Source organism: Ambystoma mexicanum, chromosome 9 (assembly GCF_040938575.1).
Source record: "Ambystoma mexicanum isolate Mex_15411 chromosome 9, UKY_AmexF1_1, whole genome shotgun sequence".
NCBI classification, from domain to species: Eukaryota; Metazoa; Chordata; class Amphibia; order Caudata; family Ambystomatidae; genus Ambystoma; species Ambystoma mexicanum.
Window position 1 is genome coordinate 372,454,949 of NC_090931.1, and position 16,133 is coordinate 372,471,081.

General features: G+C 46.4%; 1 protein-coding gene across 1 annotated transcript in view; it reads left to right on the forward strand.

Annotated features, from left to right (window-relative positions):
• The first annotated feature begins 11,544 nt into the window (after nt 1-11,544).
• The window catches only part of ABHD11 (abhydrolase domain containing 11), a 161,935-nt gene continuing 157,346 nt past the window's right edge, over nt 11,545-16,133 (forward strand). Inside the window, exon 1 of the mRNA XM_069614828.1 lies at nt 11,545-11,866. Coding sequence (XP_069470929.1) covers nt 11,709-11,866 — 158 coding nt within the window. The 5' untranslated portion in view covers nt 11,545-11,708. The remainder of the gene's footprint in view (nt 11,867-16,133) is intronic.

The window sequence follows — 16,133 nt, forward strand, 5'->3', positions numbered from 1 at the left end:
TCGTCTGGAGCGTGTACTGCAATCCAATCCCCCCATGCCACTATTCCTTCTATGTCTACTGATACAAACGTTCCTTCCTTCTCATCTGTTGCCGTCTCTGGCCTAAAGAGGTACTCACCTGGCCTTCTCGACACTTTCCCTGCGATCCAGGATAGCCATGCCAATGCCATGTCTGTCTTGTACTGAAATACTTCGGGGTCTACTGGCTCTCCCCTCTGTACACTTTTACCACAGTAAGCCTGAAGTATTTAACTGGCTGTGAGCATTTGTATGCCTGGTGTGAAGCATACTATACCCTTGTCCGTGAAGGAGATAGTCATGTTTAGCCTACTCATGATGTCACGTCCCAAGATATTTACCGGTAAATGGAACCACTTCCCGAGCCCCAGAAAATCCTTGAATGTTCATGGCATCACCTAACAATGTGGATTTTACCTTCCGCATGCATGACCTAATGGCCCTGGTGTCGAACAGAAAGGAAAATGTTTTGTTACCTTTTGCCACCTTTATGCAAGGTTCCTCTGCAGGGTTAGGTGTTACCGATTGGATGGGACACAGCAAGTTAGTCTGTGGGCTGTCCTATTGTGGGTATAGGGAGTGCCCGTTCCCAGTGTAAGTGTTGTGTCCCAATATTGTAACCTCTCCAATTTTTGTCACTGGCACCACCGCCTTTGTGTCCATTGGTTGCAGTAATTCGTCCTGTAATTGCGTCAGTTGCAGTGCTGTTTGTATGTATTGTAATGGTTGTTGTTGCGTTTCTGGTGTCCCTGGCATTGTTTGGTGTCATGCCTGTGGCTAGGGTATACCTTGCTGCTGTGTCATTGGTTGTTGCCCTGCCTGTGGGTAGTACCCGTTCTGGCCTCCCTGGCAGTTTTGTTGCCCTTGCTCACCCCACCCTTGTTGTATGGCTCTGTATCTGCACGTGCGAGAAATGTGACCTAACTGTCCGCACGTCCAGCATTGGGGTGGCTCACACACCTGCCATGGGAATCCTCCTCCCTCCCCTTGGCCTTGTAATCCATGCTGTGAGTAGCCCCGGAACCCACCTCAGGGATGGTGTGCTTGTGGGCCAAAGCCCCGCCCCCTAGTAAACCCTCTCCTTCCTCTAAAGTTTGTTTGGTATCCGTCCATACCCATACCCATGTGGCCCCCTCCATGGGTGGTTGGTATTGCTGGGCTATGTTATATTGTGTCAGCTGCTTGAGCTGAGGTTGGGGCTGGGACACTGCTATCTGAGTTTGTGGTGCCAAGCTTTGATTACTGCCCCCTCTAGGGTGTATTTTGACAATTTCTTCTGCACTAATTTAGCTTTGTCTGCTTTTCTATCCTCCGCCTTTTGTTTCATCTTTTCCTGCCATAGCCTACAATGGTGCACTATTGAAAGTTGTATTTCTGACCATGCCTTTTCTCCCATCCTCACCAATTTCTTCAGTTCTCTTTGCACTAGCTCCGGTAACACTTGTATTAAGATGTGATAGAAGATAGCTATTGTTTTGTCCCACGGCTCTCGAGTTTCAAGGCGCCAAAGCTCTTGAATCTCTTGAATGTAGCTAACGGGATCCCCATCTTCACGCATCTTGCCTGACGTAATTGCTCCCATGTCTGATGTGTCAGGGTATTGTGTCCTTAGTGCCTGCTACACTGCATGCCTGCCATTTGCAAATAGAGATCCGTCATGTGTTGTGATTTGTGTTGTCACAACCGGAAACCCCACCCTCTTCCAGATGTCATCTGCTGCGTCACCCAATATGGATACTAGCAACCCCTTGACGTCCCCCACTGCTAGCCTGTGCCCCTCCGTCAATTTCTCCATTCCGTATATCCATTTTCCTGCTCCTCCACTTAAGGATGGTAACCTGTACCTAATGTTTTCCTTGTCCGTGTGTTTCCACTGTACATACTGTGGCCCTGTCCCCCTCTCTCTCTAATATTGGCATCTGTGAATATTCAGCCCTTTCTTCAGGTGACTGTCTATACTGTTGTATCTGGAGAGGTCCTCTCTCATCTTCCATGTCTGCTCCTATGTCTGTAATGTCTATACTGTGTGACCTGCGTGGGGTGTCCCGTGTTCCTGTATGCCTGCACCGCTGACAGGTGTGTCCCCATTGTGTGTTACAGCTGCCCCATCTCTTCTGCGTCCAGGGAGGTCTCAGAGCCTGTTCGTGTAGGGTGTAGGCAGGACTACTGCTGCTGCCGTGTCCTCGGTCGTGTCAGTGTGCTGTCCTCCGCTCCTTTCATGTTGTGTCCTGCATTCCCAGGACATCCCCGTGCCTGTTCGTGTAATGTAGAGTTTGTTAAGCCCTTCCTTTTCTACAGCATTACTGTCTTCCTCTTCTTCACTACAGAATCCATCTGAGAATTTTAGTTTGCGTGGGAGTTGCTAGCGCACTGTTACGCTTTAGAGATCAATGTTTGAAAAATTGGTTGCGTTCTCTCTCCCACCCCCTTCTGTGCTCAGGCCCCCTTCGGGTGCACGCCTGCCGTTCTCATGCTACTCCCTGTGTTCCCCTTTAATACCCGTGAGCTATGTTGCTCTTCCCTTCCATCTCTTCCCCCTTGCCCTATCCAGTTCTTCCATTATTTACTTGCTTACTTTTCGTAGCGCTCCCTCATCTTCATCTCTCTGATTTTGTGCTCCCACTACCCTTGCTAGCCTAAGCTCCTTCAATCTACCTTCCTCGTACTGATGTGTGCTTTCTAAAAATATTTTCCGCCTCCAATATGCCATTTCACGTTCTGCTTCATCTCTTTCCCCTTCTTGTATTCTACCTCCCCTCGCCTCCGTACTCACCTGGCTTCTCCCTCCCGTCATGTTGCTCTCCCTTACATCTCTCCGCTCCCATTCCATTAATGCTTCATGTTCCCTACTTTCCTGCTCCACCTTCTCCTTCCTTTCTAGCTCCAACTGCTCTTGCTCTTCCCATTACTTTTGCTCTAGTTGTTTCACTAATGTGTTTCTTTTTTCTTTCAATTCCGCTATTCTTGCTTCTAACTTCGCACCTCTTCTTCTCGTACCAGCACCACCCTATGTCGTGCACTGGCTTTCCCCTGCATCCTTGTACTAGCTCCAACTCCTCTATGGCCTTAGTTGCCCCTTCAGTTTCCCCCGTAGTGGTCCCTTGTAACTTCAAGAGTACTTGTGCTGCTATCCATTCATCTGGGCCCACCCTGTAAATTCGTTCTTCGCCTGTTGCAGCCCTCCCTCCTAGGTGCCTGGGCTGTCTCCTCTGCCCTCGTCCCGTGTTGCGGGGCCTTGGGGCGTGTGCGTTTGGGGTATGCGGGAGTGGTTTGTAGGTGGGGTTTGAATAACCCTCTACTGCAGTTAATTCTCGGGGCTATGTAGCCTCTTTAAGTTCTCGAATCAGGTTTAATCCCCGCTACTCCTCCTCCGTGTCATCTGAGACAACACTGGGAGGTGCAGGGGGCGGAGCACAGGAATCCCCTCCCTCTTCTACCTCCTGTACACTCATCGATCCTGGATAATACCCCTGAAACATGCGCCAGAGCTCAAATATTTCCATACGGTTAGCTAACTTCTTCCCCTTGTATGTATTGTGCAAGTGAGTGAGTAGTGACTGTAATATGTCCTTCGAGAAACTGCCGTTAGGCGGCTATGGGACCGTTATTTTACCATCCGTACCCTTAGTCCATTCTACACTGTACTTCACTATTCTATCCTTATAAATGGGCAGTGTCTTATAAATATGCTGAATTGGGGTTATTATCCCGTGGCCTCCGTACGATGTCCCTTCCCTGAGGATTTCGACGTTCCGCTGTCAGTGCAAGGGAATTCAGTCAACAACAACAGTGGCCTCTCTTGGCCTTCCACCTTGCAGTGGATTCTTGCGCCGCTCCGCCTTCACTAGGGCTGCTGCTGCTCGGCACACCGTTTGCCGTCCGAGGCCCCCTGCTGCCTCACACCCTGCACAGAGTACTCTCCTACCGCCCCGCCTTCACTGGGGCGGCTGCCTCCCGGCACGCCCCTTCGATACCTAAGGCCCCACACCTTGTGGGGCATACTCTTGTACCGCCCCGCCTTCACTGGGGGGCCGTCTCCTGGCACACCCCTTCGATCACGTGCTGGCGCTGTCCGCGCAAGGCCGCCTGTTCACATGTTCTGTAGTTTCATCACTGGGTTGTGAGCCACACGCTCGCTGATAACACAGTGTCCTATGCAATGACCTATGGGTGACGTCACCAAGCTAATGCTTCACAACCAAACAATTTGTGCACGTATTACACACAACAATCCCCCCATTTTAATTCAGCATGTAAAAATCCACAATCCCCACAGCTGTCTTCACACCTCACCCGGAGAGGAGTATACGTCATCAATGAACTGCACCTGCCGCGTCGCCTGATGTGTGATGCATTTCTTATCATAGAAACTTAACCAGTCAACTACCTTCCGCAATCTAACATAGCTTTGGGAATCTGATGACATCTACTCATCGAACTAGAATGCTCAATTCATAGGAAAACGACATCTTTTCACTGAGCTACAATGTCGATTCATAGGAGGACCACGCCCGACACATGTGTTCACTGTCCAGACCTATCGCCGCAACAATCCTTCTGTCACATGGGAACCTGCCGCCCCACCCCCGAAACACTCACTAACACAAGAAGGGACTACCTTGGCTCCATTCCCTACTATCATACACGTGCTAACCACCGCCTCGGTACTGAACGTTATGACAATGTTACACCACCCTCCGCCCTATTTACACATCCTCCCCCCACCCACAAAATAGGTTGTTGCTAGATGTGTGGACCACACTTACTTTAGGTGCACGTCTGCCGGCGCCGCTCGGCTGCTGGCTCCCCTCCCACTCGGCTCATCTCGCCTCCTCTGGACCGCGTCTGGACACTCGCCAACCGCAGGCAGGATGATTATGAAGTCGGCTCCCGACAGTCAATTCTCCGGTTGCGCTTACCGGTTGTGTCGCAATTCGCAAGGGTCCTCCAGTCTTCCGACGTCCAACGGTGGGGGGACAGCCCCTTGCTGAGCCGATGTCACAAACGATCTCGCTGGGGCCTCCAACTTGTTAGGGTAATTTCTGGGGTCTGCAGAGCCATACCTAGGGCCTGCGGACCTCCAGCTCTCGGAAGGCCCTAACTCCTTCCAATGTCCCAAAGAAGTCAAGGTCCACACAAGGAGCAACGGCTTACTGCTGTTTTATTATAGCAAACAAGCAGGCATCACACGCATGGAGCAAAATCTAGTTCAGGCACATCTCATCGATTTTGGGCTCGCAGGCCACTTTTGTACATGTGTGACATCACAATCAGTGCCACTTACCAAAATCCTTCCCAAACCTAACGTCACTCTGGGTTGGCTCCCTGAGTGGTAGGTTCAGTATAGGAACGTATAGTGCGAGTTGTTACTGGTGGACACTGTGTCAGGTGGTATAATTGGATCACCCCTAAAAATTGCTACCTGAAAAATTTTACATTAGCAAGCCTGATGATTGGCTGGGGATTCCCGCCGCCAGCCCCTAGCCCCCAGTGTCCCCATTGGTCAAGGGCTATTCTGCTTGCACAGCATCCTGCAGCTTGGGATGTCTGTGAGACGATTGTGGCTTGCTGGATTTTCCTACGGCCTAATTCGGCTCTGGTTATACATTCAGCGTAATTATCCATAGGTTTAAGGCATGTCATGGTTGGTCAGGTCCCTTGAATGCTCCTGTCCATTCACAGGGTTAATAGTGTATAGCATCTGCAAGCATATATACAAGGTCTTCTGTCAACTTGCGTTTCTGCTGTGCTGTAGCGAACCTAAGTGGCAAAATAATAAACATGTAGACAGTATGTATATGTCACCATCCTCTAACTCATAGAACTGTACGCGCGTGTTCGTCGTGTGGATTGGTGTGTGGGTGTCCCGAGTGTGCAAGTTGCACGTGTGCTTCCTGTCTAACGCAGCTATGTCATCATGGTGTCTCTAACGACCTGCAGCATGGTTTGTGGTCGATTCGGTCCATATAATCATCTCCAGCTCGGTCTTGACTGTTGTCGCTTGATTTGGATAGAGTCCGTACCATCGTAGGGTTATATGGTGGGGCAGCTGGGTAGTATTCGTGGTGCGTGCTCATGCTGGGAGCAGTGGGGATTGGCGTTTCCTCATATGGTCGGCGGTTATTCTGTCGGGGGTGCTTCTTCCGTTTGGGGGACCCGTCGGGAGGGAAGGGATACTCAGAATTTCCCTCTTCACAAACATCTGACCCACCCTTCTCCCAGTCTGCGTCCCTCAAGGATCATTCCCTGGACCTCTGCTATTCACCCTCTAAACGTGTGCCCTAGGAAGGCTTATGTTGCTCCACATCTATCACTATTCACCTCTTTGCTGAGGACATTTATATTTTTTTCCTTCCCTTCTTCACCCCAGCCACATCAGAACTGGATGGCTCTCTGCTGCCTTATGCTGAACCCTTCAAATATAGGAGTCATCTTTCTCCCAGCTTCCAATGCCATTCCTCCTCTCCCCTCTATCTCCTTCCTAACTGACTTCTTGCACTCTCGCCCAAGCCTTGCATCTGTGGGGTCCTATTTGATAGCAACATCCCACTGCAACAAGTTAGCACTACCACTGCTGCTCATATTAACCTCCCCAACATTCCGAAAAATCAGTTCTATGTGATATTTCTGCATTTTAACGCCCAAATGCAAAAAAGACTGGGGTTTTTGCTGTTTTTGCGTCGGCTTTAAAATGCGGAAATAGCTCATACTGACCCTTCCCCACCCACTGGTTCTCCTTTTAATCAGGAGGGTTAAATCCCCTTCCACAACCCCATTTCCCTTCCACCACCCCTTCCCAGCACAACACACACTTACTACACATGTGCACACACAGACACACACACAGAGCGACTCACGTTACACTCCTGCGACAACTCCTCCAGGGCTCACAGTGCCTGACACCCCCTGCGTGCACTCGTGTGCGGCAGGGGCGTGACAGTTTGATTTAGAAAGAACTATCTGTGCGGTCACTGAGATGTCTTTCTACATCAAACTTATACCATTCAGAAAAAAAAAGATCTTTTCACCTAACACTGAAAATTCATAGCTTTCTTTCTAGACACTCTACAAAGTCTCAAAACACCACCTTGTGCTCAGCAAACTTAACTACTGCTCAACCCTACTCCTTGGCCTTCCTCGCTACTCCTTAATCCCTGTAGAAAAAGTCCTCAACTTTGCCACCCACACTCTCTACAACTTATCCAGATCTTCCCCCACTTAACTGCCGACAACATGTTGGTTGGCTTGCGATGCACAATTGCTCCCTTTTCAAGTTATTTCTCCCAGACTACAAAGCTATCAATGGTTTTGCTCCTTGGTATCTGTCTCACTGTATCCTGATTGTATCTCTACCTACCATCTTGATTCCTTCACCCCTCTTATGCACCCAACATCACTGTCCCATGCCCTGGTGCCTCCTCTCACTTCCGCTCTTTCTCCCTACTCACACCGCTCCACTGAAACCCCCTGCCCATCACAATCAAAGCAAGCCCAACTGTGGATCTCCTCAAAGCTTGAGTTAAACGTCACTATCTTGCTAAAGAGGAAGCTCGCCATGCTGCCTCACATCTTATCTGACATTACCACTCCAACCAGTGAGGTTTAATAATATAATTTTGGTATATTTATATAGTATTCCTCTGTAGTTGGAAGCACTTGCATCCGTAGCTTAAATCAGTTGTTTCCAACATTTTTTTTCTGTTTGTTTCATTTTATCCCCGACACATGTCCCCATTTTTTTGTAAACCCTCATAAACATACTCTCCACTTGTTCACGTCTTTGTGCTACTGTAGTCACCCTACTGGGGGATTCGTCTACCATGTGTAAATGTGTTACTGCAAGACATTGCTGATTGGAATAGATATTGCTGTTCTTAAAATACATACAACACAATGCAGTACTGATCCCCTAGTCCTGCAATTGAACAGGGCATTGGGAGTGCTAAAACCACACAGGAAGTCCTGCACGCCTCCTTGGGACTTGCATATTATCTTTAAAGGGCAGCATGGTCCTCCGTTTGTTTCGACAAAGTAGTTAGCCTTAGTGTGGCTCTCATATAAATACCCTTTTTCTGGTGGCTAAAACCAGAGTCCAGAGGTTAGGTGACATTGGGGCCCTCGTGTGCAGGCTCCGTCACATCAAACCTTGGAATTATGTGGTAGTCTTGAAGCTGGGCCCAGGACTGGTACCAAAAATATGCACCTCTTTTTTTGCTGGACCAAGAAGTGGTTCTGCAATCCTGTCAAGGGGTCCTGCGGCACCTGGTGTGGGCATTTCCTCCTTTGATGTTATTTGGGCAGTGTTATGTTATATTATAAATGGGTTTGGTAGAGCCCAAAAATCACCCTAAACAGGTATCTCAGTGCTATTCAGTAGAAAGGTAAAGGCCCATGGAAACACATGAACTGGGAATAGAGTTATAAATTAAAAAGATAGGATTTTAGTTTGTTTCCTAAATGTCAGGAGATTGGATTCCTTCCGTAAATCAAAAGGTAAGGAGTTCCAAAGTCTAATGGCTTTCACCAAGAAAGATCGGCCTACCAATATTAGGTACTGGTGTACCTAAACAGATGTCTTGTTAGGAAACATGATCATTTGTTTGCTATGTTAGGTGTGGCAAAGAAGGGGACGAAACCTGAAATTGCCACACTAAGTAAATGGGTCAGGCTTTTCATTTCAAAGGCTGATGTGATTCCTGTTATAACTCTTCCCCCATAATCCACAGCCGATTTCAGAAGTCGATGGTGGCATTTTGGGCTAAGGAGGTTCCCCTCTGATATATTTGTAGAGTAACCACCCATGTATTTATTTTATTGTTCATTTACAACGCGCTTAATACCAGCGGGTAGTTTCTAAGCGCGGGATTGGGATTCGAAGCTGTGTTGCGCCACCGTCGTCTCTCTTCCAAGAGAACCGCCTTGCCCCTGAGCTATCTTTCCTCCCCCATGCTTCCCCTACATGGTTTACCTTTATCCACCTGTTGAGATGGGCCTACTCTGGGAGGTTCTGGTGGGGGCTGCCATCTTGGCACAGCAAGCGTGTTAAACTGGATTTTTCTGTAGTTTGGTAACAAAGCACTGTATGTGCGGTGAACTGAGCATGATTGTTTATTTTCTTGAGTGCTGCCCTTGTGGAGTTATTTGGTATATCCCACGAGAGGACTGGGACAAGGACTGCGGACGAGGAGAGAATGCCTGTATTACTTATGGTGATCTACATTACTCTGCAGGGATCAGAATTTGGATTTGTTGACCAGGAGAAAAAAGCAGCTCCTGGGTATCGGGCATAATCTGGTAGGCAGGATCTACCTCTGGGGCACCAGGAGCTAGTACATAGCGCATAGCAAATCTAACATTGCACAAGATGCAAATTAACTTTTTATCCATTTCATATTATCCAAAATGCTCTTAATGGCGCTTAGGTGTGTTCTTTATTCAACTTTACATACTTGCTAACATGCACTGTTAATATCACGTAGCTAGGTATGTATGACTCCGCTTGCCACAGGAGTCAATAGTAGCTCCTGGTAGCTGTTGGTTTCAAGCTAACCAGGCTCCCCTTGGCTGTAACCAGGAGCTAAATAGCTACTAGCAATTTTGAATCCGGCTCTCCGTAAGGGTACTCAGGACGTGCCTCCTCCAGCCCTGCCGCTTATATGGTGGAGCCTGCGCGGGGACCTGAAGAGGAAGTAAGAGAGCTTGGTAAACATTTCTAAATGCAAAGGGAACTTCACACGTGAGTACTGAAACAAGGTATGTCAGGTTCAGAGTAATGCAGATTCCATACATTTTCCAGCCAATAATCCAGATCTGCAGAAGAACAAGCATGTTAATCAACTCAACATACTTTGAGAAACAGTACCAGAGAACAATGCAAACAGTGCCGGAAAACATCTGGAAAGCAGTGCAATATATTGGGCACATAATGCATCCAAAAAGATAATGCAATATATGGGTAAACTTGAAATTGCAGTAAAACCAAAAGGAACACATTATGGCTATAAGGCTATTGCTGACCCCTTTACTGTTTGTGCAACCTGCGATTGGGGCCCATCAAGTTAGTGGAAGGGTGTGTCCTCTCCAGCTTCTTTGTGAATCGCTTGAACACCTACATGGTGCAGAAAGGCCTCAAAGCCTACGTGGCAGGTGACAGATAACCTCTGCACGGTTGCCCACCTAGAGTGTTATCCTTAATGTGAATGTCTCCTTTGATCTAGCTAGCCTGCCATACATTATTTTGCAACCTTAGCACTAATTTAATTCTCCCATACTCCATACAAGTGGCTTATTTACTAATCACTATACGGCTACACTTTTTTTCTCTTCTCCACCCAATGTTAGTCTGATATGGCTTTGGGATAGGGGAGATCCTTCTCCTAAACTCCCCTTGTGGGTTCCTCTGCGTTCATTCGGTCACCAGGCTTTGCTTTACCAGAACCCACTCCACCTAGAAGTACAAAATGATTACTGGGTTAGCCTCCATAACTCTCAAGAACCCTTGAGTACATCCCAAGATCATCATGCAGCCACAACACGACTAAATAGAACATCACTACCACACAAGTAACTGCCACAATAAACTTTTTGACGGCCAATTAGTAAAGCTCTCACCACATCCGTTAATTAATTTACTTGTGGTCAAAGCACTAAAAAGTATACATTCGTCCCAATGATTACGGTCACTCACATGTATTTTTCCGTGCCCATACATGTTGTGAATTAAGTCTGTACATGTCTGTCTCCCTGGCACTTCCCACTCTAATTTGCTGCTCTCCTTGACCGAGATTCCTTTTCACCCAAGAGACCCTAATCTGCCTGCCACTCTGGACAGAGACCAGAATTCACTGTTGCGCAGACATACCGCGCAGTTCACATGCTTTTGACGGTTGTCACCACCATATAGTTACTTCACTCATTTGCCAAGCCCCTTACTTGACCATTGACGAAATGAAAATCCTCAATTTTCACCCACCGCCAGGACTAAAAAGTTTGAGAAGTATGCACATACAAGTCTCTGAGCTTTAAGACTACTACAACATTAGCTCTCATCTTTGTGGGTCAAAACACCCGCATTTGCTTTTGGAGGGCGAGAGCCCATTGTCAAATAGAAGTGAGCAGTATTAAAAACACAAATGACATATAATACACTCAAATAATGTGCCAAGTGGCGTTGTTAAAATGGTACAGCAAACTAAAAGAGAAGGGAAATCCCACTTAAAGCACACTTGACTAACTCTACAGCTAAATCAATACAAGCCTCCAGCAACACCGTGCAGGAAGAAAATAACAAAGGCAGAGGCTGTGAAAACCCGGTATTAAAAACAGTTCCCTGGGCCAGCGTCGCTCGTTTGATAAACGCTGTGAGCACTCGGGTGCACCGCACTCCAGATAGAACTTCATGTTTCAATGTTAACCTTTGAACTACTGTTGGCATAGGAACAAAAAACGGACTCAGTCATCGGCAGCATGCGTCATATCTTGTAGCAGAGTACTTTCGACGAGCAGTAGTCGCGAAAAGGGGATTCTGTACTCCTTAGATGGCTGCTACGAAACAGCTCACGTGCGCGCTCCAGTTTTAAACAAATCTGTGGAATGGCTCTAGGTTTGGCAGCCACGTGACTACAACGAACTTGAACGCTCTCTATGATGCTAATGTGCGATTCCTTTGGTCACACACGCAAAAGATAGTAATGGGAACCAGAAGTCGGTTGCTTGGAGCTTTCACGGCTCTAGGCGCAGCTCCACTAAAATACCAACGAACAGGGAACAATTTATTTCGCCCCCTGTGGACCAGAATCGATGCGGGGCAAAAGGCACACTACAGCGATGGTACTAGAACAAACTCAAGGTGAGTGCGATAGACCAAGGATTGCGCGATGACGTCATGGCGCACACAGTAGGCCAATTAGTACGTGTTGTAGGCTCGTAGAAGTGAATTTATACGAGCCATGTTAGATATATAGGGGCTAAACAAGATCTATTCGGCAGGTCTTTAGGACACCAAAATGCAAATTTATTTATCGCGGTGTAATTTCTACAATTGGAAAATTCCATTTTGTGATTACAGATCAAATGGTATTTGACTTTCCAATAACCGTGAAATCAACTTCCAGCTCCACCAGTCAGTTTTATTATTTTTATGTTTGTATTTTTAAATTTTGCTATTATAAATGCAGTAGTACAAGTGCTACAATTGGTCATTTGTATAGTGACAAAAATGCAAAATGTTCCAGTTACTTACTGGTAATCTTCATTAAGCCTAGCCCTACTCTTCCTCGTCACATTACCTACTCTATGAATGTCATTCGCCTTCCCCAAAAAAATGGTTGTTTTCACCCACCTTGGCGACACAAAAGATTGAGATCTATACAACAGATCCCTTTCTCAAAATTCCCTTTTTCCGCTTTTGCCCCTACCTATCATAGTATAGAAAAGTGCATTATATACACATAATATGACTGCTTCCAAATAATGCATCTAGTCTTCCTGTTATTAAGTTCTTAATGCTTTATTAAGCTATAGAAAGCATCTTTGACAACTGGCTGAGTGTTGCTTCACAATCAGGAAAGAAGTGCAGGAGCTTCTCATACATGCCAACATTCAGATGCTCTTGGGAGGGAGAGTTCCACAAGGAAATCGGGAGATGCATATTTCCCAATAGGAATGCTACTGTTATTTTAGGTGGGCTACTGTTATTTTATGTGGGAGACTGTGAAAAATAGCAATATTTTTCACCTGAAAATCGGGATTCTCCTGCCTAAATCGGGAGTGTTGGCATGTATGGCTTCTTCTTTGCCTCCTGCTCCGTGTCCTCTGTGCCACTCACACGCTCTTGCCACAAGCGGCATGCCGTTGTGACATGGGACGGAGCGACGTGGACAAAGTAGCTGCACTCATGGTATAAATCACCTGACAAACCCCATAATGAGGGCTCGCAAAATCCATTAGCCCACTCGCAATGTCTAGTACCATTTGCATGGTACTCAACGTTTCTGGCGGGTATGTGGATATTTGAAACTTTTATTTGACATTTACTGCTAACAGCTTTTGTCAAATACAAGTATCACTGTGCATGGCTGGTGCTTGAGTGACAGCATTGCTCCTAATAAGAGGTGTGGTGATATGCACCATTTTCTAGAAAGTACTGGTAAATATTTTGTCACCTGTCACCAGGCAGCGAGTGCACTTTTTTAGGTCGGATATTTAAACTCAGGATGTTACCCTGCAGGTCTAGTGGGATTTTAAAGAATTTGTGTGGCTTGCTATACCCAAGAGAACAGGGATGATTTTAACACCGGAGAGGGAGAGGCAGGTTGTCAGTACTGTGACGAGGAAAAGTAGGGTTAGGTGTAATGAAGATTACCGGTGTAATCAGAGTATCTTCTCCATGTCCTCTCTCCTTGTCCCTGTACTTACTCTATAACCCATTCCCAAGATCCAAAGGTGGGACAGACACTCAATTCTACTGAAAAACAAATGACCTCTTCTTGCCACCTGGAGTCGTATGACACCCCTTCTATACATTGAAGGAAGCGCTGTGGATTGACGAGAAATGGAAATGCATTGGCATTATGCCTTACATGCAAAATTTTGGTAGACATATATGGGCCAAGACAGTCCTGACTGCTTCAGCTTGGTGATGTTTAATCCCCTCATCTGCCCTTGGCGGCCAACACCTGCCATGACTGCAGCGATCTTGTGGTGATTATGCAATGGGAGGAGGATGGTGTATCTGTGTGGGAGGATATGTATGAGGGTGGGGTCTTTAAAGCCTTTGATGATCTGGTTTTCAGCAATGGGCTGCATAGAGGCCAGTTCCTGCGGTATTTGAAAGTCACAAAGCTGGGCAAGAGGAAATAGCCCAATTGGCTGGCAGAACCAGAGCCCTGCAAGATATTGATGCTGCTGTATGACATTGAGGATGTCTGGTAACCGGTATGCCGACTATACAGTGGTCTCCTGTCTGTGACAGGAACTGGTAGCTCAAAGGTTAGAATGTTTGGGAGTTGGACTTTGGGCTAGAATTGGTGGACAAGCAGTGGGAAACTGATTTACTCTTTAAGTGCGTGTCTAGGAATGCACGATTCAGACTGCTACAGATCAATGTCCTACTCCGAACATACCTGCACCTGCTAGGATTTCCAGATTTAATAGCTGAGTGTTGCCCGACTGTCAGTGGTGTGGAAAGGCTCCTGCTGACCTGCTACACATGTTCTGGAGCTGCCTGAAAGTGCAGGGCCTCTCGAGCTACGTTCAGTTGATGCTTGAGAGAGCCGGCGTAAATAGATACAAGTGGTCACCTGCTGAATGCTTGTAGGGAATATATGATAGGCCGCATAAAGTGAGGCATGTAATTAAACTGATGAATCTGGCATGTGTCCTTGCGAAAAGAAGAATTGCACTTGCTTGGAAACTGGCAGATGGCCGGAAGCGTCGATTGTGGCTGAAAGACATGCAGCGGCGGAGCACTGCTCCGACCGTTGTGTAGCACAGAGCCATACAGTTGGGACTTATGGAATATACCACCACTCTAGAGACCTAGAATGCGCTCCTAATATCCATGTTTGGCCCTTCTGATGACAAGCCTCCATGACTCCTTTTAAGCTGATTTACTGAGTGATGGAAATGGTGTGGTTGCTCCCCCTTCCCGTGTGGCGCTCCTGGCCCGTGCAGATGATGGCAGCCCTGACCCAGCCCTCCTGAACCCACTGGGCGGAGATGACCGCCTGGTTTGTTCTCATGACACCAATGTAATACTATATTAGTAAGATTGATACACAATTTGTTTGTTAGTTGGTTTTGTTACTGTGTAATCTGTATCTTGGTACTACGACCGTCTGATATTCCTCCTGTAATGTGATGGGACTTGCCAGCCTCAACAACGCATTGGCAAGCTTGGCAAGTGTTTAACAACTAAAATCCATTACATCCATTAGAGAATTCACTCACAGCTACTTCATGACAAATTGAATACTGTCATGGAATATCGCCCACACACCGGGTGCCAGATGGCGAATCCATCAATTCAGGATTTCACCATGTAATGGTTGTACGACAGTTTTGGCAACCAGATGGTATAGCTGAGTACTGGTCTCGATCTTTCGCCTTGCTGCGACGCGCTTGCTCGTCACGACGTGGGTTCCTGTCAAGAAATTTTGTTCGTGAAATCCCCCCACCATAGTTGGGGATTACCACTTCATATTCTGCCCAGAGGAAGGCGTCTTCTGATATTGATGGCCTACAGGTGGCCCGCCGAAACGTAACCAGGTCTATGCTAGATGGAACTTTTTGCTCCTCGAATTGACAGCATTTTAGACCGCTCTCGACATCAGTAAATGTGAAACTTTACGTAGGCAGACCTGTTAATTCACATCATTGTGGAAATGCATTTATTCATTATTTTGTATTCCTATTGTTTTTTCATTGTTTGTTAAAATTGTGTGTTTTACTATTAGGATTGTTCATTCTTTGTCTATCTTCTGTTTATTTACTTATGTATTTTCAGAATTTAAAAATGCTGAATCACTTTGAGTTACTTCGTTAGAAGTTTTCTGTACTACATACTATTATTTATTGTGTTTTCTAAAATTCTTTCTTTTCTATTTAATGAAATGCAGAATTCATTTGAAATACAATAATTATTTTTTCTCACTATTTTGGGTTCCAAGGGTAATTAAATAAGGTTATCTTTGATACCAAATGTGAATAAGAATTAAAATTCAGGATTTAGTTTTGAATTTACTTTATGCAGCTTTTTGGATTTCTTGTTTTTTATATTATAGACCCCCGCCATAGCTGTACCACTTTTGGGGAAACCCCCTTCTTTAGTATGTGATGATAGTTATGCCAATAAACAGATTTGAAAATACATGAAACCTCTTCTAAGAAAATAAGGGGGGTTGAAGGATACCCATTGCAGAGATCAACATGGGAGGAGTAAAAAGCCAGGCATTAAAGAGGGGCATAAAACCAGACTAGTAAATAGCCTTACCTCATGAAGGCTCAAGGCCCCATCCCCGAACTATGCAAACCCAGGGACAGCCAGAAATACCGTAAGACCCAGCCAACGGTCAGGGAGAGAAAGCGACTCTAGACCAAACTCCTAACATGAGGAT